General features: G+C 34.7%; 2 protein-coding genes across 2 annotated transcripts in view; one reads left to right on the forward strand and one right to left on the reverse strand.

Moving 5' to 3' along the window:
• slc5a10 (solute carrier family 5 member 10) overlaps positions 1 to 8,697 on the reverse strand; it is a 50,963-nt gene extending 42,266 nt beyond the window's left edge. Inside the window, exons 1-6 of the mRNA XM_056462790.1 lie at positions 8,535 to 8,697; positions 8,154 to 8,225; positions 5,411 to 5,515; positions 3,828 to 3,887; positions 2,995 to 3,099; positions 554 to 659 (exon numbers count right to left, since the gene is read on the reverse strand). Coding sequence (XP_056318765.1) covers positions 554 to 659; positions 2,995 to 3,099; positions 3,828 to 3,887; positions 5,411 to 5,515; positions 8,154 to 8,225; positions 8,535 to 8,645 — 559 coding nt within the window. The 5' untranslated portion in view covers positions 8,646 to 8,697. The remainder of the gene's footprint in view (positions 1 to 553; positions 660 to 2,994; positions 3,100 to 3,827; positions 3,888 to 5,410; positions 5,516 to 8,153; positions 8,226 to 8,534) is intronic.
• A 6,789-nt stretch (positions 8,698 to 15,486) lies between these two features.
• Positions 15,487 to 22,902, forward strand: part of si:dkeyp-9d4.3 (caskin-1) — a 96,812-nt gene continuing 89,396 nt past the window's right edge. The window contains exon 1 of the mRNA XM_056462798.1: positions 15,487 to 16,027. Within this exon, the coding sequence (XP_056318773.1) occupies positions 15,934 to 16,027 (94 nt within the window). The 5' untranslated portion in view covers positions 15,487 to 15,933. The remainder of the gene's footprint in view (positions 16,028 to 22,902) is intronic.

A 22,902-nucleotide genomic window follows, 5' to 3' on the forward strand; every position in this document is an offset into this window, starting at 1 on the left:
CAACATACTTATTCTGCTTGTTATAATGTTATTATATTTAACTGATTAAAACCGTGCTGATTAATATTCACTAAGAATCCTTTTTATGTGACACTGAAAGCAAGAGTGATGAAACTGAAAATCCCCATTCTTAAAAGTACAAAGAAGCTTCAATAATATTCCTCCAATGTTTTTACTTGTTTTTTCAGCAAATGTTTAACGCATTGGTGAACATAAACGACATGTGAAACTATTTAAAAAACTTATTGGTCACACTTTATTTTACTGTACAATTAACGCTATTAACAAACCATTTATAAACCACTAAGACTTTTACCTCAAATTACTAACTAGCTGCCTAACAATAGTTAGTAAGGTAGTAGTTGGTTTAGTTGAGCAGGATTAGGGGTGTAGAATAAGATCATACTTTATAAGTGCTAATAAACAGATTACATCTTAATAATAGGCAGGTAATAAGCCAGTAGTAGGGTGTGAATTGTTACCATTTTTTTATCTGACTTGATCCTAAACTTATGAACAGTGAATGCAAAAGTACATAAATGCAATCACAAACCTGCAATAGTGTAGAGTGCGGTGACGACCAGCATGAGCACAGTGGAGAGGTAGAGATTCCAGCCCAAACACACCTGGACAAACAGAGCTCCAGAGTACAGATCCGTCTGCAAACCACACACAGTTAATGACTCCCTCAATCTCAGCTTTATCAGAATAAATTAGGGTGGGTTTTCTTTAAAGAAGTTGTTGGTCCGCCCCGTTTAGAGCATCATTCTGGGCATTTTACGTTATAACTAACATGGTTCAAATGATGGATCAGAAACTACGGGTTTGGGAAAATCTTCTCACTACAGCGTTCTTTTCCTAAACGATGCATCATACTATGAAAGTTCAGCTGCGAGTTATGTTGTTCTTTGGGAAACGCACCCCAGGATAGCAGTAGGCAGAAGCAAAGCGTTCTCAAGTCAGACAAAAAATGTAACAGAAGAGGAGGTAATTGTGAATCTTCTTCAAGATTAGAGTCATTAATTATTATTTCTTTCTCACTTGGAAGTGAACTGAATGTCAGTGCTTTTAGTAAACTGAATAGTGATGTTTCATAAGATTTTTGTTTTGTAGATGCATGTTGTTGTTTTTAAATCCACGATTAACCCATATATGGCACAAAATAATAGAGTGTTCAGAAATTTGATGCTTTTTGGCACTATCAATGTTTAATGATGTCATGTTCCAACGTTACGTCCATATAATTTATTCCTTTTCCATGATTCGTCCAACGCTTAAAAGAATAACATTCATTTTATTCAACTTTACAGTTGAAGTCAGAATTATTAGCCCCCCTGAATTATTAGCCCCCTGTTTAATTTTTTTCCCCAATTTCTGTTTAATGGGGAGAAAATTTTTTTCAACACATTTCTAAACATAACAGTTTTATTAACTCATTTCTAATAACTGATTTATTTTATCTTTGCCATGATGACAGTAAATAATATTTGACTAGATATTTTTCAAGACACTTCTATACAGCTTAAAGTGACATTTAAAGGCTTAACTAGGTTAAATAGGTTAACTAGGCAGGTTAGGGTAATTAGGCAAGTCATTGTATTATGATGGTTCGTTCTGTAGATTGTCGAAAAAAATACAGCTTAAAGGGGTTAATAATTTTGTCCCTAAAATGTTTTTAGAAAAATTAAAAACTGCTTTTATTCTAGCCGAAATAAAACAAATAAGACTTTCTACAGAAGAAAAAATATTATCAGACATACTGTGAAAATTTCCTTGCTCTGTCAAACATCATTTAGGAAATATTCAATAAAGAAAAAAAATTCAAAGGGGGGCTAATAATTCTGACCTCTCTGTGTGTATTTACTGTTATTTTTTTGGTGATAATTTATATATTGCAGAACAAAGCCAGCATACATAGCTAGCAACAACTATATACAAGCCAGGGTTTGCATTAAATGAAAATACATTAAATTTTTATTTATAAATAAACAACAATAAACAGGAAAAGAAAAACTCTGGGGTGAGAAGTGACCTTTATACACCTGTAATATAATATTATTCATCTTTCAGTATGCTTTAGTTTATCTAGTTATTATATAAGAAATTTTCTCAACAAAATCAGACTATGCTTTAATTGTTTTGGGTTTGGCTATGTTAATTATTGCTGTAGAACATTCTAACAGAACAATATTTTTAGTTCAATAAGCCACATTTTGTCCGCTAGGAATGCGGGTTCATAATATATTTTAAATATAACCTTCTTGGCTGCAGTTAGTGCAGTATGAAATATCCTACTTTGGGAAGTGTTTAAGTTTAGATCATAATCATCATTCAGTAACAGATATTAGGTTATTTAGGAATAACACAAAATTCTGAGATAGTTTGAAAGACCTTATCCCAAAATGTACTGATAAGTGGACATTCAAAAAACATATGAATATATGTTCCCACAGAGTTAGAATGACACAATGTACAAAAAGGGGAAGGTAACTGCTTCATTTGGTGAAGCACATAAGCCTTGTGGATCAGTTTATAGTGTATAAGTTGATGGGCAGGATTCTTAGACATCACCTGGATACTTTTATTTACTGTTATTTTTGATCTCCTCAATCTGCCATTTCTGTATTAAAGTAATAGTGTCCTAAATTAAAATCCTCAACTTTTAAACAGTAGTTTTAGCACTCACACCACTCGTCACTCTCATGAAAAATAATCCTTTTATCTGCCAATATTTAATAGTAAGCATTAATGGTTTATTAGCAAGCCAACAAGCCAGCATGAGCACTTGCGTGTCAGTGTTTTTATGGAAAACAGATGTTGAAACGGCTAAAACTATAATCTGTTTCACAACTTTTAAATTCCTTCAGTTCGGAAACACGCCAGCACTGCAATACAGGTCTAGATTCATGTTTTGAAGCCTTGTGGGGGGAGAATGTGTGAATGAGAGGCCAAAAACAGGAGTGTGTGGATGTATGCGTGTGTTTTCGTGCTCACCGAGATCTTGGTAAACACAGAGAGCAGCAGACTGAGAGCTGACAAGTACATGCGAATTCTCTCTCCTCCAAACCGCCGACCCAGATACTCTGGCATTGTGACAATCTGAGAGACAGAGAGGCAGTCAGATAGACAGATAGAAGAGAAAGGCATGATCTAAGCAAATGAAAGGCAAATCTGTGGTGAGTCTGCATGTGGGAGAAAGAGACTGCGAGTCTATGTAGGACATGTGGAGACAAATTCTTATTTATTAATGCAAGACACTGAGGGACAGCTTAGGATAAAATATATACCTACTGTAATATTTATCACCATACTTCCCTAGCTGATTGATCGCAATAAAAAACTAAATTAGAGACTAAGCCAAAGGAAAATGAATGAATGTTTATTGTTACTGAAGTCTACAGATGCAAATTGATCATGTGAAAGGAGAAACACTTGTGCATATTGGGTGTTTCCTTTACATTAGATTGTAAACAGAAAATAAATTTAAACATGGCTAAATTCTCAAAACTTTCCCAGGGATGGGTTGCGGCTGGAAGGGAATCCGCTTTGTAAAACAAGTGCTGGATAAGTTGGCGGTTCATTCCACTGTGGCGACCCTGAATTAATAAAGAGACTAAGCTGACAAGAAAATGAATGACTGAATGAATGAATAAAGTCTCTAAACTGTAGTCTTGCTTTAGCAGTGTCCTACAACGTCTTTCTTTAACTGACACGCATGCACACACACACGCACAGCACAGCACAGCACAGCACAGCACAGCACAGCACAGCACAGCACAGCACAGCACATCAGTTCGAAAAGTGATTTGTGTTTGTCAATAACTTACCCCAGAGGACACATAAACTGGGACAAAGACCCAGGCAAGAGCCAACAAGACATAAGTTGCCTAACAGAGAAAAAAGTCTTAGTGCATTGTGAAAAATCTGTATTTAGTAAAAACATACATGACCTACTTGCCCATATATATATATATATATATATGTATATGTATATATATACACACACACACACAGTTGACGTCAGAATTATTAGGCCCCCTTTGATTTTTTTATTGATTTATTTATTTTTTAAATTTTTTTTTAATATTTCCCAAATGATGTTTATCAGAGCAAGGAAATTTTCACAGTATGACTGATAATATTTTTTCTTCTGGAGAAAGTCTTGTTGGGTTTATTTCAGCTAAAATAAAAGCAGTTTTTATTTTTATTTAAAAACATTTTAAGGTCAAATTTATTAGCCCCATTAAGCTATATTTTATTTCGATAGTCTACAGAACAAACCATCGTTATACAATAACTTGCCTAATTACACTAACCTGCCTAGTAAACCTAATTAACCTAGTTAAGCCTTTAAATATCACTTTAAGCTGTAGAGAAGTGTCTTGAAAAATATCTAGTCAAATATTATTTACTGTCATCATGGCAAAGATAAATAAATCAGTTATTGGAAATGAGTTATTAAAACTATTCTGTTTAGAAATGTGTTGATAAAATCTTCTCTCCGTTAAACAGAAATTGGGGAAAAAATAAACAGGGGGTCTAATAATTCAGGGGGGGGGGGGGGGGGGGGGGATTCAATAATTCTGACTTCAATTGTATGTTTGTACATATAAGCAAATTTGATTAAAACTGAAATAAAAAAACTGATACAAATAGAACCGGTATAAAGATTTTTTATTATTATTTGCTTTTAATTAATTTATCATTATTTAAATTGATACTTTATTTATACACAACAACAACAACAAAATAGAAACTATAATTAAAATAATGAATTAAACTACAATAATACTTTTAAAGGGACAGTTCACCCCAAAACAGAAACCTACTCATGATTCACTCAACCTGCTTCCAAACCTTTATTTGCTTCTGTTGAACACAAAAGACATTTTGAAGGATGTTGGAAACCTGTAACCACTGACTTCCATAAACAAATACTATTGAAGTCTCAATAGTTACAGGTATCCAGCATTTTTCACAATTACTTCTTCTGTTAAGACAAAGCAGAGTAAATGATGACAGAATTTTGGATGAACTATCCCTTTAAATCAACTAAAATAACACTAGAATAAATTTGAGTAAGAATATTTTTAAGTATAGCCTATTAGTTTTATTACAAAATAAGGACTTATTTACTAAGAACTATGTTTTGTCCTGAATATTTATTTTATTTAATTTGCATTAATGATTTTATTTGATGATTTTAGACAGAATAGACAGGATTTTTAGCTCTCATGATCTCATTGATTTTAAATCAAAATCTGGTCCTTCTGCCCCCTCTAGTGGTGAGCAAATGAAAGTGCATTTTGTTTAATTCGTGCTCATAAAGTAATGCTGAATAAAAAAATAAGTCTATTGGATATTCTGAATTTTATAACTTGAGAAACGAGGCTTTAATGGTGTCACTCACATTCCATTCAAATCCGGCCACAGCGATTCCTCCCGCCGCTCCGGTCCCCGCCAGACCGATGAAGAGCCCAGAGCCCTCGCTGCTGGCGAACAGAGACGCACCGATCTGCACACACACACCGATCAGATACACACATAAAACAAACTGATTTACAACTCTTTTACTATTTACAACTGATTTACAGCTACAATTTCTCCAGACAAGCTGGTTTATGATGGATATAATTTCTTTCTTTCTTTCTTTCTTTCTTTCTTTCTTTCTTTATTTATTTATTTATTTATTTATTTATTTATTTATTTATTTTATGCATGTCTTGTGTGTAATATATTTACATGCATTTCTATATTGGTTTGAGCTCATTTGTTTTGTGACTTAGTTTTAATTGAGAGCATTGGATTTTAATATAGAAAAAATAAATAAATAAACTATAAAAAATTATGTGATTAAAACTTTGTGATTTATATGACATTTTATTTATTTATTTACTTATTTTATGCATGTCTTGTGTGCACAATATTTACATGCATTTCTATATTGGTTTGACCTCGTTTGATTTGTTCCTTAGTTTTAATTGAGAGCATGAGATTTTAAAATAGAAAAATACAATAAATATAAATAAACTGTAAAATTGTGCGATTAAAACTGTGAGTGATTATATGATTTCCTTTTTTAAAAGATATTTTGGTGTTTCATGTGTCATTTACAAAAGTTATTTCATACACCTATTCTATGGCAGTTAGCGTTTGTGAAAATAAAAGGTTAAAATATGGGTATAACAATATGCCCAATACTGTAAAACAATACTTATTCAGACCTGTGCCAGTTTAAATATAGGTACATTGCTCAGCATAAATGAGTACACCCGCTTTTGCAAATGAATGTTTATCCATTTCTCAGTGAATATAGACAACTTTTTCGGTGCATTTACAGTAAACAGCTTCATTAAACAGTTGTATCAATTAAAATAAGAGTTTAGTCACTTAACATCTATAGGAACACATAGCTAATAAAATCAAAGTCAAACAAGCTATTTAAAAAAAAAAAAAAAAAAAAAAAAATAATATATATATATATATATATATATATATATATATATATATATATATATAGATAGATAGATAGATAGATAGATAGATAGATAGATAGATAGATAGATAGATAGATAGATAGATATACACACAGTCAGAATTATTTTCTGAAATTTTCTTTCTTTTTTAAATATTTCCCAAATGATGTTTAACAGAGCAAGGACATTTTCACAGTATGTCTGATAATATTTTTTCTCCTGGAGAAAGTCTTATTTGTTTTATTTCAGCTAGAATAAAAGCCATTTTACATTTTTTATGAACCATTTTAAGGTCAAAATTATTAGCCCCTTTAAGCAAATTTTTTTTTCCGACTGTCTACAGAACAAACCATCGTTATACAATAACTTGCGGAATAACCCTGATTCGTCACTTGTTTGTGTTGTGACCAATTTGCAACACGTGTGCTGTTAAATTGATGAAGATCGGTTCTTTATTTGCTGGTGTTTTTTGTGCTTTCTTAAATTGCAGCATCTTAATTAAGCTCTCTCGGCCACCCTACGTAATACTTTTCCACCTCTTCAGAAAAAAATAGTCTTCATTTGTAGATATGCAGTCATTTTTTCTATTATATAGACCTGTTTAAATTTCTGAATCCACTGAGCCATGTTTGGAGAACCTTCTTCCATCCAATGTACTGTTATCTTTTTCTGTTATCTTTTTTTATTTTATTTTTTTTGCAACCAGTAATAATATCCTTAAGACAAATCTTGTTTCTTCATGAAACATTTCTCCCAGTACAGTGCTCCCAGTAAGCACATAACTGGATCGAGTGGTATTTCTATATCTAACATCTTATCTATTTCTTTTTTAACATTTTTCCAAAATTCTTGAATCTTAGGACAGTCCCAAAAAATGTGGGTATGATCTCCAATTTTACCATATTTTCTCCACCACAAAGCAACAGACGGTCCTTTTACATATATACAAATTATAAAAGAAGCATTAAAGTTCCTCATTTTTACTTACCAATCAAATTCTTTCCATAATTGACTATGAATTCCTTTATGACATCCTTCACATAACTCAATCCTCAATTATGGTATTCTAGTTCTAGTTCTCATTTTCCTTTAACGTGACCTGTATTTTGTACAGTATTAGTTACTAATCTTTTGTATAAATGAGAGATGTGTTTTTTAGCTGGAATGTTTTTTTTTTTCTGCAATATTTATGAAGTATTCTTCTATTTTATTTGGTTCTTGCATGTCTATGTTTTGTAATGTAATGTCTTATTTATAAGACATATTTATTTATATTTATATTTATATATATATATATATATATATATATATATATATCTTTAGATGAAATATAATATTGTTCTTGGAGTTGTCAGAATGATTTAATTTCTTTTCCAACAAATAACTGATTTATTGTTATAAGACCTTTATCTGCCCATATGCAAAATCCACCATCCCACCCAGATGGAAGAAACTCAATGTTTCCTACTGTAGACATGGCCCTGGATATAGATTCTGGACCTCCTAACTCCTAAAAAAAATTTATTCCAAATTTTTAAAGTATGTTTTATCCATTGGTTATCAATTAAAATGTACATTTAATTTATATTATATTTGTTCATCACAAGGCCGTACAGGCAACTGAATGAAATGTATGTTAAATGTAAATCACATTGGTTTACATTAATAATCACTTACCGGCCACCAAGCCATGTCTCTGCCAGCCAGAAAATATCCACTGAGTGTGTTTCGGCTCACTCTGCAGGATGACTAAAACACACACACACAATAATTAATCCAAAAATTATTACAGTTCTCACTTTAACTTCCCATTTACATCCATATAATTCTAAAACATGTATAAACAACTTAAAATATTATTATTAAAATATTATTTTACAAATCTAATTTAAGCAAATAAGTACTGATTGCCTTAATTCTCACACATAACATTTAAACAGACTTAAACAGCTTATTTGACTTTAAATAAAAGTTTAAACATGATCAACCTATATTAATAATCTAAATTAATAGATGATTTTTACAATGTATGCATATGTATCCACAAATAATTCTCACCCATATTCCAACTGCGACGTTCAATAAAAAATATGCTCCGATCACAATGATATCGGACACGCTGAAAGACTGGGAAAGAGCGAAAAATTTGGTGGTGGAGTTGAACGCCATGTCCTGCTATCGCACACACAAACCCCAGACTAGAACAACAAGACACCGAGCCTAGAAAGACAGCAGGCGTTCCGGTCAGTCAGCGCTGTGGTCAATTGATCATTAAACACATCAGTTTAATGAAGCAGACTTGCACCTACATGAAAACAACAAGGCAAATGAGAAGACACACAAACTGTTCAGAAAATCACACACACACAGACAAACAAACACACGCACACACACTCACAAATATATGCATGCATGCTTAGTCATATAATCAAAGCATTGAGACATGTGATCTGACAAAACTAATGTGACTGACAGAGTCTAAAAAACATCCCCGGACACACTTAACGAAGGTAATGATTGACTTAAACACCCACTGGTGCTAGCCATTAACACACAAACACATGCACTAACCATTAGCATCAATCTTACACATGGACATGAGCATACAGTACACTCGCTGGCGATGCCTTTGGTGTTAACTGGGGTCAGACTTCAGATCAGCAGGACTTTACAGTACGGTTTTGCAATCAGATATATATACTGGAAGGAAAAAATACTTTTGCTGTTCTTTCAAACTTCTTATTCAAAATGAGTTGAAACAACACAATTCTTAGAGGTCTCCAGAATGTGTCTGTAAAGTTTCAGCTCAAAATACCCATCAGATGATTTATTAGAGCCTCCAGAATCTGCCAATTTTGGTGTCTGAGTACTGTGTAGCTCTTTTTGTAGCCTGTGACCTTAAATACAAATGAGCTGCTTCTCCCCGCCCACCGCTCCGAAGTGTGTGTCTGCTTCTCATCATGCCTTACATCAGATAAACAGCAGTCAGTGATAGATACAGACTTGGATGAAGCTGAAATACAGCTCATTGGTCAAAAATAGCGAGTAAGTTATTTCATGTATTTGTGGTGGAGTTTTATTCAAGCCTTTCTGAAATGATGTTTACAAACATGCTCTGTGTTAAAAACATTTTAAACTTATTAAACTTCTGAAAAACACAGATTGGTGACATATTAATCCCAGTTTATTTAAAAAAAAAACAAAAAAACAATGTTCTGTGGATACGTGTATACATGTTATTATAGAAACATGGCGCCTGTCAATCAATTCGGTGGGTGGGGAAAACTGCACTCATACGTCACGTTGCGGTGGACCTCAAAATCACTGGGATTTGGATTCTATTTTAACATTAGAAAATTCAAAAGAAGAGACTTGTTGGGTTTATTTCACTCCAATATTACTGTGGACACTCTATACCTACACACACAGTTCTGTCCAAACACAAAAGTAGATTTTTCTCATCAGAGGTGCCTTTTAGAATGTTTTTGGGATAACCCAATTGTTTTATGTTGAGTCCACTTAAATTTGCACAAACGATTAAGTTAGTCAATTTGTGTTGGGGCAAACATGAAGGAATTGTGTGGAACACAGCAATTTTTACAGTGCAGTTGACCCAAGATAAAAAAGCAAAAGTATGTACTGGTGTGTTCTGCTGCTGAAGAACTTTGTTCTGGTTGACATTTTTATTCATATTTTTTATGTAACCCAGTATATCAAATAATATATAATGATAATATAATATATAAATAATATAATGGCCTTAGCAGTTTTACTCTATGGTTCCAGGGACTTTTTTTAATCAAAGTTCAATTTTTCAAATCAATATATAAATCAAATAAATAGTTAAAATTATTTACTGTTTTGATGCTGCTTTCTTTTATACACTAGCACTGAAACTTTTGGCTCCTGTATTAAATCATTCAAGTATTTTTTAATTTCATTATTAATAATAATAATAATAACAATTCTTCTTCTTCTTCTTCTTCTTCTTCTTCTTCTTCTTCTTCTTCTTCTTCTTCTTCTTCTTCTTCTTCTTCTTCTTCTTCTTCTTCTTCTTATTATTATTATTATTATTATTAATTGTGTGTGAGTGGTTCTGCTCACAAAAGCGGCTTTATTTCCTCACAATACAGTAAATGCAGTATTATTGCAGGGTTATTCTACAATTTGACATATTTTCCCCACATATTTTTAAATATAATTTATCTGCAAAATTTATTTTACTCTAATTACTCTAATCTTCAGTTTCACATGATTCGTAAAAAATCTTTAGAAATCTGTAGAAATTAAGAAACATGTATTATGAATGTTGTACTCAAATTATCCATCCTATTTTATTTTATTTTTATTATTTTTATTTTATTCTTATTCTTTTTATCAAAAGCTGCCTGGTATGATTTTTTTGGTATTGGAACCATTGTTAAAAAACATAAACAAAAAGTGGTATTAATGATATGAATGAATAAATGAATGTATATATGATTGATTGATTGAATGAATGAATGAATGAATGAATGAATGAATGAATGAATGAATGAAAATACTCAATTGGAAATCAGCATATGGAATGACAAAAAACAAATGAGCTTAATACTCCATTATTCTTGTATGCTGAAATGAAGAGAGCCCTTATAGTAGTTCAGTTCTTAATCTGTATATTTAATTTTCAAGAGAGTTTATTTTCAGCCTCGGTCAACACACCTGCTGCGTTTGTTGGTTCAATTGTGTTTAATTCGAGTTAATATTAATCTCTACAGCAGGGCAGATCTGCATGAGCCTACTGTTGGAGAACCGCTGAATAAGATTCAAAAATCCTCCAGATTTCAGATAGGAAAGAGTCAAGAACTGGTCATTTTACCTCACAGATAACAGAATATAAATATAGCCTCTTTACAATATAATAAATAAGGTCCGACTAATTACCCACTGACTGATGTGGGCTAGAATGAAGCCCAAATTAGAACCATCTGTTCTGGTTTTGCTGACACCTTTAGGGAGTTATGGATCATATCATAGACTTTTAATTGTAAGATTGTCACCAAAATTATGGCTGAAATGACAGATAGAGAGAATGGGAGCGATTTAATTATGTGATAATCATCAATGCAGTATGGCTATCAGCATATGAGGGCCACCAGTCAGATTTAAAGGAAAAGCTTGCACAAAAATGAACAATTATTTTTCTTCTGTGGACCTTCAGTTGTTTTATGACACAAAATAAGTAAAAATGGCATGTTGTTTGAAAGTGCGTATTTGCATATTTCATTCACAACACTGCAAGGCTTTTAACGTAAAACAACTTAAAATGGTTCTTTTATGCTGTTTGGTTTACAAGATGAATAAATGTGTCTTTGAGTATTCAGTCATGCTGTAAATGCCCTTGTTTGGAGTAGAAGCACATGCATTGTCTCTTTAAATTTAAATGAGCTGCTGCCCAGCCCCTTTCTAGTAGAGGGCGGTGCCTTCACAACTCCTGCCTCAGTTACTTTGGAGTCAACAAACAAAACCTCTGCATGGATATTAAATCCTTGTCAGTTTAATCTATACACATATATATATATATATATATATATATATATATATATATATATATATATATATATATATATATATATATATATAATTCATTCATTCATTCATTTTCTTTTCGGCTTAGTCCCTTTACTAATCTGGGATCGCCAACTAATCCAGCTAACTTATCCGGCATATTTTTTACGCAGCAGATGCCCTTCCACCCGCAACCCCTCACTGGGAAACATCCATACACACTCATTCACACACATACACCACGGACGATTTAGCCTACCCAGTTGCCATATCTTGCTGGCATTGCGTTTTTAAATACAGAATATTTAAGAATATAGACAGATATTATTTAGAATATACATGATGTTCAATAATGTTCATTTATCTGTGTGTGTGTTTGTGGGTCTGTGTGCTCATGTTTTTGTGACATTAAGGACAAAATTTGTATAATGACATGGGTATGACAGGCTTTAGAAGGAGAAGATGGCTTACGAGGACATTGCCTCATGATCCCAATTTTTTAAGGCTTATAAATCATGAAGAATTTCATTTATTTACTTTTTTGAGAAGGTAAAAGTGCAGTTTCATGTATAAGGAAGGTGTATAGGGGGATAGAAAATAAACTTTGTACAGTAAAAAAAAGCATTATGCAAATGGACTGTCCCCACAATTCACATAAACAAATATGTGTATATGCTTAGTATGTGACCAAATGTCCCCACAAGTATAGCAATACTGGTAAATTGTGACCTTGCAGGGGTATTTTGTTGGTCCACATGAGGAAAACAGCTCATAAATCACACAGAATTAAGTATTTTGAAAATGTAAATGCTTACTGTTTTCTGTGAGAGTTGAGTTTAGGTGTAGGGGGTAGAATATACCGTTTGTATTGTATAATTATATACGTATCGTAATTATATATGTATTGTTCATTAGATCTATGGAGAGCCCCCATGTTTGACCTTGTAGGGACAGAAGGAATACAGCTTATAAACCATGATAATCAATTATTTTTCTTTAAGTGGTGTCTAAGGTTAGGGTTAGGGTAATGTGATAGAATAGTCTACAGTGTGTACAGTATAAAAAAATCATTATGTTGATGGGAATCCCCCTCAAAGATAGCTATAAAAGTGTGTGTTTCTGCTTTTCGTTGCAGGACCACATGCATTTGGCTCATTGTACATTGTACAGTATCTATCCTGCTAAAATCTGTCCTGTGACCTTTCTTCTCAAAAACATGTTCGCTCACACACACAAACACAAACACACACTGCCTTCCTCCCGTTTAATCTGTCAGGCTCATGGGAAGGGGTCTATTTAGTCACGCCCCCTGATTGATGCAGCACCATCAATTTAACCATGCAATCTCGCTCACACACACCGTGGCAAGCTGTTTTAACATTCATTTCATCAATTTATTCTTTTATGAAATGTTATACTATGTTTAACTAAATATGTAGATGTGAGCCTATGACATATCAGTTAAAATAATGTAATTGAATGCCACAAAGTGAGGCTTTTGAAGAGACAGAACACCCCCAAAATTCAGTCATCATTGGAGAGGGGTCTGGATGCAGACCTGGTGCAGTGCAATCTGAGCTGCATCCAATGCTTTTTAATGGGCTCACCTAACCCTACCCCTCACAGTGATGTCACTCTCTCCATTAAGTGCATTGTGTCTGACATTGCATCGCTGAGTGATGCAATCTCAGCTTGCATCATCAAGGCTGCATCCAGATACTATTGCATCATTTACTCATCCTTTACCTGTTTCAGACTTTTTTGAGTATCTTTCTTCTGTTAAACACAAAAGAAAAATGTTGGAAACCTGTAACCATTGACTTGTATTTGTTTTTCCTGCTATGGAAGTCAATGGTTACAGGTTTTAAGCTTTCTTACAAATGTTTTCTTTAACAGAAGAAAGAAACTCTTAAATGTTTGAAACTGCTTGAGCAGGGGTCAATTTAGGCCCGCCCTCCTCCTCTCTCCAGCCTGTAACTGATGTAAAAAATCTAATGAGATTCGGCCCGCCTAAACATATATTTTTGAACCACTTATTGTTGTGCAGTCGCATCACTTGTGGTTTTGACACGCCACCTAGTTGACAATTATAGTACTGCATTCAGATTATTTTTACTTTCATTTTCTCTCAGTGTGCGGCCGAGAGTAACACATGTGCATTTTAATTCTGTGGCTGATTTAAATGTTAAAATATAGGTTTGTAAGTGCTCTATTTTTACTAAAGCTCTATTTTTGTAAATATTCAAGGGTCATTTGATTATTATTAGCTTTATACCACTTGAATTTTGTTGTACAAACACTTCTTCATGGCTTACAGGTTATGCTGGTGGTGAAACAAATATGATCATTTTGCTAATCTGCCATTCAAATAGTCTGATTTAGAATTTCCTCATATGCTTATTAAGATTTGCATAAAAAACTATGTACATTAGTAAAATTGTACTATTACTTGGATTGAACTTGTTAAAGTGAATGTGATTATGTACATACTTTCACCCTCTTTGTTGTAGTTTTACCAAAACAGAAAAATAATAAGAACAATGGCAAGTAAAGTCACTTAAGTTAGCCAAACAATTGGTTTGGACAATTGGGACAATACAATTGGTTTGGACAGAATAATAATTATTCCTATAATTTGTAGTTTTTTCATAGCAATTTATACTACCCCTTTAATATGTACAACAAGAAACAAAAATCGCGAATTTTGTCCGATCTGCGTATACTCTGTATAAGAATAACTGAGTGTGTGTGTCTAATGCTCTGCCTTACACACAACAAACACAGATATATTTCATGCAGATTTGGATTATCACTGGTGATGGTAATGCTTTAAATATAAACATCATGTCTGTTGTCCTAAGATGCATCAATTATGTCAGGTTTTATGTCACTGTTTTCTTGTGCTTTATGTTTAAATAATGATTAATTAATGTTTGTTTGTCTATGAATTGTCAGTCACTGAAATGGCCCACCGCCAATTTGAGTCTGAGACCCCTGCATTTGAGGGTGAGTAAATTGTGTGTAAATATTAATTTTGGGGTGAACAATCGCTTTAAATTACTTTTGGGTCATCCAAAATGTTATTTTAAGAGATTTTTAGATGAAAATGTTTGTCCTTCTGAAATTCTGTGGTCAATTGTTGCATAGGAAAAACATCATGTTAATGATGTACATAAAACTTGTAAAATCTGGGTTACATTTATTTTACAAATAACCAAGAACTAACGTTTTAAATCTTTTTGTGTGTGTGTGTTGTGTACACCAATAGTGGTTAGTATTTTTTTCATGAACTATTCCTTTAAGGTAAAACTGAATAAGTAATCTGGTCATCTACTGTGTGATTTCCAATCATTAATAATACCAAAAATTATATCAGTTTCAAGGAATAAATGTTAAAACGGCTTGCCATACATACACATACACAGACACACACATACATGCGCACATGAGAAAGCGACAGCGGATTACAACCTCCAGCACCCGCGCGCACATCTGCCTGGATGTTTACGTAACATATACGGTCTCTCCACGAGCTTCGGGTCAAAGAGACGTCTTCCGTTTTGATTTATAGAGCATCTGCTATTTTTGTAACGATACACCATGTCACCGTGCGTAAATACGCGCAAGGTTTCCGATTCGTCCCTTTAACCTGAAAACGATTGGGCTCTGTCACCTCAGTACGCATTAAGCCCGTTTTTAGTGGTTAGCGACTGCGTGGACGCTGCTGGTCACTCCACTGGGCATGTGAACGCGTCTCTGCGCACTCGACCTTTTTACGATGAACGGCGAGGATGCGCTGGCGTTTACGGCACCGTTATGGTCGCCTGGTCCCCTGAAGATGCGCTGGATGTAGAAGTATAGCCATGACTGCATGTGTGAGAGAGGGTGCTTGAGTGTGTGACTGAACAGAATGGGGAAAGAACAGGAACTCTTGCAGGCGGTGAAGACGGAGGATCTGGTTACCGTCCAGCGGCTCCTCCAGAGACCCAAACAGGGCAAAGCGAGTGAGTATCACACCCATCGATCTTTAAACGTCTCATCACACCCTACACACCCCCTTGCTAATGCTTCAACGGCCACATACGGCTTGGAAATACATGTCATTACATAGTAAAACGCGAATTTTTGTAATATATAGAGAAAATGTAGGACGTGTTCATCAGTTTTATCATGAGAGCATGTTGAAGATGAGTTTGTAGGCCTTGTGCATGTTAAACGCGTTTACGAGAGGATGGAAAATGCTCTTATTTAAAATATAACCAAAATAAGTAGTTTAAAATATTTTAATTTCAGTGCATCTATCGTCGATTCGAGCAGATAACCCATTCAAATTCTAAACGATTGACTCTTGCCAAGCCTTTCCATTTAGTGAATTAAAATCACACAGCGCGCCCAGTGTCGTCCGAATGACTCTTGAGTGAGTCGGTTCTTTCACTTATCACCCTCTCAAATATCTACGTTCATTGATTCCAATGTGATCGTTCCAATTTTGCTCAGCGTACAGACGGGTTGTCAATACTGGATGCTCGCTGTGTGTAACGGTATGAGAGTGGCGGGCCGCGCCAAATCCGCTTTGATGTCCAGATGAGCGCGCGCTCGGATATGGCAGGTGGCTCAAGATCTTCAAAGATTAAAGAGATGGAGTATTGAAAGCAACATGTGCAGATGGATATTGTCATTTTGTGTTTATGGTTCATGAGCTGTTATGTCATATTTTATTTCCAGGGACCCATCCTTATATTTATCTTAAGCTGTTGACATATATAAATATCGCTTTTATTTGTATGGCTATCAGCTGTTTATATCTGGGCTTAGTTTATTTCCAACTAGCTGTACCACAAATTGGATAGATAGATAGATAGATAGATAGATAGATAGATAGATAGATAGATAGATAGATAGATAGATAGATAGATAGATAGATAGATAGATAGATAGATAGATAGATAGATAGATACCATCTTGTTATGCTCGTTGGGAGCATGACGTTCAGGAAGGGAAGAGGGATTATATTAGTGAAAAGCGCCAGATGTCAGAGTAATAAAGTGCGCGCGTACATGAGAGAGAGAGAGAGAGAGAGAGAGAGAGTCCACTCACTCAGCTGTTTGGGCGTCTGTCCATTATGACGTGTAAAGGGGCGTTCACACTGACAGCTGTTTTATCATTGGAGCTCGCCAGCTCACATTATTATTGGTTGCTATAGGTGTGCCTCGATAGACGCCATAATGTTACTGATGGACTAGCTAGCTTGCTTTTATTGGAGTGGCTGATGTAATTATGAGCGAGTCTGACTTGACCGCTTGCTTTGTGGGTGGACAAAGCAAGCAATTAAAAACTACTCAGATTGAATACACATGTTTCTTAAAGTAGGGCTGAATGTTTTATAAACTCCATGAATTATAATGATAAAGATAACAACAACTGTGTTCACACCAAAAACAATAACTATAAAGATAACTATGTTTGGTTTGGACGCACGCCAATGCTTGGTTATTGTAGGTACATTATAGTTTTGTCGTTTGCACCTTTAAATTGATCGTTCATCATATGCTCAACCTTGTTCCAAAGCTGTTGGACTTTCTTTCTGCTATTGAACGCAAAATAAGATATTTTGAAGAAAGTTGCAAAAAAACAGTAACCATACTGACTTCCACAATATTTGTTTTTACTATCATGGAAGTCAATGGTTACAGGTTTACAAGTATCCTCAAAATATTTTCTTTTGTGTTTAATGTAATAAAAAAAACTCATAAAGGTTTGGAACCACTTGGGGGTAAATAAAAAGTGAGTAAATCTTCAATTTGGGGTGAACTATCCCTTTAAGTTTGAGCTTTTGAAAGCAGGGTATACAGTGCTCAGCACAATTAAGTACACCTCATTTAGAAAATATTTATCCATTTCACAGTGAATATAGGTCATATTTTGGTACATTTAAACAAAACAAATTTAATAAACATATATTTATTAAAATAATATTTTTATCCCCAAACATATTTAGAAATTAAAAGATAAAACAGTTAAATTCAAGCAGAATATTGCAAAAACTACAACTAAATCTTTACAATTTCTTTGCTTCTCTTGATTTTTCCTCTTTTTAAATTTGTATTTAATATTTTTCTATAACATAAATTTGGATGTACTAGTTTTTGAACTGTTATCATAAGTTATTTTGTTATATAAGCTCCAGCTTTGGCTTCAGTACAGAGTAATTTAATGTATATGCACATATACATATAATATTGTATAGCTTCCTGTTAAAAATATGAATTTAAAATATAGATTTGTGAGGGGTGTACTTATATATGCTGAGCAGTGTATGTTATTGGCTGTACTTTAAATCCTTCATCAACTGCAATAAAATCATTAAGAAAGTGATTAGTTATATCATTCCTCTGTCACTGATATTTCCATACAGTAGTTGATATATTACATTATTCTCATAGAATAAATGTAATGATTATTAAACCTTTTGAGTTTTCATTATACTTATAACTAATTATTACCATCCTTAATGAGAATAGGTATCAAAGCAGCTGTAGTTGTAGCATTAAAAACACTGTTTACCCAAGATTTAAAGTTTGCTGTTGATTTACTCACCCTAAGGTCATTCAGGATATTTATTCTCTTCAGTGAACATTAAAGAACAATTTTAATTAAATAATCTTTGGTTGATTCATAAAATAAAACTACTGGCCTCTTGATACTAATAATAATAGTACTAAAAGCATACACTCACCGGCCACTTTATTAGGTACACCTTACTAGTACCGGGTTAGACCCCATTTTGCCTTCAGATCTACCTTAATCCTTCGTGGCTGCTTCGTAAGATACTGTGAATATTCCTCAGAGATTTTAGGTCATATTGACATGAAAGCATCATGCAGTTGCTGGAAATTTGTCGGCTGCACATCCATGATGCAAATCTCCCGTTCCACCACATCCAAAGGTGCTTTATTAGAATGAGATCTGATGACTGTGGAGGCCATTTGAGTGCAGTGAACTCATTGTCATGTTCAAGAAACCAGTGTAAGATGATTCACGCTTTATGACATGAAGTGTTATCCTGCTGGAAGTAGCCATCAGAAGACGGGTACACTGTGGTTATAAAGCAATGGACATGATCAGCAACAATACTCAGGTAGGCTGTGGCATTGACCAGATGCTTAAATGGTACTAATGGGCCCAAAGTGTGCCAAGAAAATATCCCCCACACCATTACACCATCACCACTAGACCAAACCATTGATACAAGGCAGGATGGATCCATGCTTTCATGATGTTAACGCCACATTCTGATCCTACCATCTGAATATCGCAGCAGAAACAGGTGTACCTATTAAAGTGGCCGGTGAGTGTACAGTACCCATTCTTACTGATGATACTAAAGGTCAGCTTGTGCTAAAAACTACTGTAAATATTACTAAAAATCTTCTTTAATCTTCAACAGCACAAAACAGTCACCTACTTATTGGATTTTACTGGTGAACTTTCCCTTTAATCATTGCTGTTTCAGTCTAGAATGAGGATGCAGATAGCATTTGACTGTTTTGGTTGGTCAAAAAAATCATGCTCGACCGGAATAGCTTTACCTCTGGTTTATTCAATGAATAGTGTCCTACCATGAATGTGGCGCAAGATCAGGCACACAAACATACGCGCACACATGTCTATAATTGAAACGCAATTACCACTTCCAGTGCTGGGTAACATCCCAGGTGGTGAGAGATGCATCTCCTGCTATGATAGGAGGGACGGCCTGAAATGAAAGCAGGCCACTGTGTGTGTGTGTGTGTGTGTGTGTGTGTGAGTGTGAGAAAGAGTGTTTTACAATAATAGCTATACTGAAATGCCCTTCTTTCCCTTGTGTTTATAATGAAACGATTCACCTTTTTGGTGCAGTTTTATCCACTATCATTGTCAGAAAAAAGGAAAGCATTGAAACTTTTATGTGTATTTGAGGAAAACGGCAGTGTGCTGGACACAATGCACTGAGGTATGAAAGAGTAAATAATAAAGCAGACATCTTTATGTTTGTAGGACTTTTTTTAGAAGCGTGTAGTGTTTTTCTCAAGGCATCCGTTGTGTCGATATGTCAAACTGGATGCACCATTTCTGTGATTGTTGCTAAATCCTTGCTAACGCCTTTACATCAATGTCCAATATGTTCTACCGTTCAGTTGTTGATGTTGTCTCAGACAGCTACATCATCTCTCGAGAGATTTATCAAGGAAAATGTATGTTCTCTAAAGGTTTATTGCACGGCATCCTTGAGTTTTCCCTCCCTTGACCTTTGTTTGGTAGCATCTCCCTTAAACCTCCTCTGAAACTACATTTAAATGATTGAATTTTGATCAAATGTGATCCTGGAGCACAAAACCCAGTCTCATGTTGCTCAGGTTTATTTTTGGCATTTTCCAAAAGTACATTGTGTGGATCAAAATTAGAGATTTTTCTTTTAATGCGAAAAATCATTAGGATATCAAGTAAAGATCATGTTCCATGAATATATTTGTACATTTCCTACTGCAATATATATCAGAATACAATTTTTGGTTAGTATTGTGCATTGCTAAGCATTTCATATAGACTTTATTGTTCTCATTATTTTAGATTTTTTTTAAACCATCAGATTCCAGATTTTCAAATAGTTGTATCTCTGTCAAATATTGTCCAGTCCTAACAAAGTATATGCCTAAAGCTTATTTATTCTGCTTTGATATGATGTATACATTTCAATTATGACTGGTTTTGTTGTCCCAAATGCAACATAGGTGCATTCTGAAAATGTAGCCCTATATACATTTCTGGAGATCACAAATTATGTAGCCAGAGCTACGTATTGCTGCATTTCATCTTTAAAACGAATGCTACGAGGCGGTATGACACCGTTCCTTTTCGCGCTTACCAGCTGACCGCTTACTTTCGTATGGACAGCTTTCCTGCTTTTACCAGTTTGTCCAGTAGCTCGCCATGTACGTTCGCAGAAAGAGAGTTGACCACGATGATGGGGTTCGAGTCTGGTGAAGAACAGTTCCGTGTCAGACAAAAACATGAGCTAAACAATAAAATAAACATGTAAATAACAGGGTGAGAATGGGGTAAAATCTGAAAACGTGGTAAAAATCTGGCGAGGGCTTTCTTTTGCTGGATTGCTTTTGAAAACTGTTGATTGGGTTTAGGGAAGTGGGTGGGCGGCTCAATCAGTGCTTTTGAAAACACTATTGGTTGGGTTTTGGGAAGAAGGAGGGTGGATTTATTGAACAGACACCAAATGCATTGATCTATGTCCAGATATTACAAATATTTACACCACAATTTGAAACACCCACACACATCCACCCAAAGGCATGTGCTAAACAAAAGGTAGACTTTAGGGAATTGTAGTGTTGTTGTCATATTGTGGAGACACAACATTTATGTGTTTTGGAGCGTTATAAGATAAATACCTTGAATCGTTTTACGTGGAGTGTTGGTTCTGATCAATCTTCATCATCTGCATGATCAGAATCGGACTCAGGCTTGAAATGACACACCGTTAATAAGGCCCAATCCCAATTCTATTTTTGTACCCCTACCCCTTCCCCTTGGCCCTTGACACAGAGTGTAAAGGGGAAGGGCTTCAAAATTTACCCTAAGAATTGAGACAGCACTACAGCACCTGCACATCATATCATCATATATCATGATCTCTTGCTTCATATGAGATCAGACAATCGCGACTGCTGTAGTTATTCCAGTTGTTTATTTATTTTTTTATCGTCAGGAAATCTCTAAAGGCATATATATTTTGTTATCATAACAATTTAATGTGGCAATTAGATCGTAACTGTACTGTGCATTTATACTGTGGCCATATTCATCTATATAAACACACGAAAACAACATTAACATTATAGCAGACACTGTAAAAAGCTCATCAAAAAACTTATGCTTGTTTGTTGTAAAAATTTGTAGTAATGACAAAAAATACTAATTTGTGGATCTCCTTACTTCCGTGTGCAGTTATGCTGCCATTGTGGCTGGTGTATTCTGGGAAATTTTCTTACCCTTGGTTTTGAGTGTGGTCCTGAAAAATTTCATTTCGAAGGGTTATCCACCCCTTCCCTTTAGCCCTATGCCTTCGAGCTAAAGAGAATTGGGACACCACCCGTTCATGTAAATGTGCAAAGCGAGGGGTAGAAGTAAGGGGAAGAGCTAAGGGGTAGAATTGGGATTGGGCCTAAGTGTTAGTATTTAGTTCATAAGCCTTGTACACCCAAACTGTCATTCTCAAGACATGCTTGAGGCGTTTGGCCAATCACAAGGCACTATAGGTCAGCTGGCCAATCAAACTCTAGACTTTTCAGATGGAGTGGCTTTGAAAGAAAAACAGTCAATCAATGTTTCAGAGAAAAACACAGTTTGCAATAAAATAATGTTTACCAAAAATACCTTTCAGGACAGCATTTTACGCAACACAGGGTCACTGTAAAAACAAAGCCCTATGGACATTTATGGAGAATGCGAATTATGTAGCCAGAGGTACGTATCGCTGCATTTCATCTTCAAAACAAATGCTATGGGGTGATATGACACCGCAGACGGCTTCTGTTTCTTTGTACGCTACCAGCTAACCGCTTACCTTCATTTGGACGGCTTTTCTGCTGTTACCAGTTTGCCCAGTGGCTCGTCGTGTATGTCGGCAGACTTGAGATGCAGAGAGGAGTTGACCGGGACAACAGTGTTTGAGTTAGACGAAAAAACGGTTTCAGAAAGCAGGTAAAACAAAAACAAAAGCCAAAAAACAAACAAACAAACAAACAAATAACAAACTAGTAAATAACAGGGTGAGAACGTGGTAAGATCTGAAAACGTGGTAAAAATTTGACTGGCGCGAGGG

The sequence above is a fragment of the Danio aesculapii genome, chromosome 1 (genome assembly GCF_903798145.1).
Source record: "Danio aesculapii chromosome 1, fDanAes4.1, whole genome shotgun sequence".
Classification (NCBI taxonomy): domain Eukaryota; kingdom Metazoa; phylum Chordata; class Actinopteri; order Cypriniformes; family Danionidae; genus Danio; species Danio aesculapii.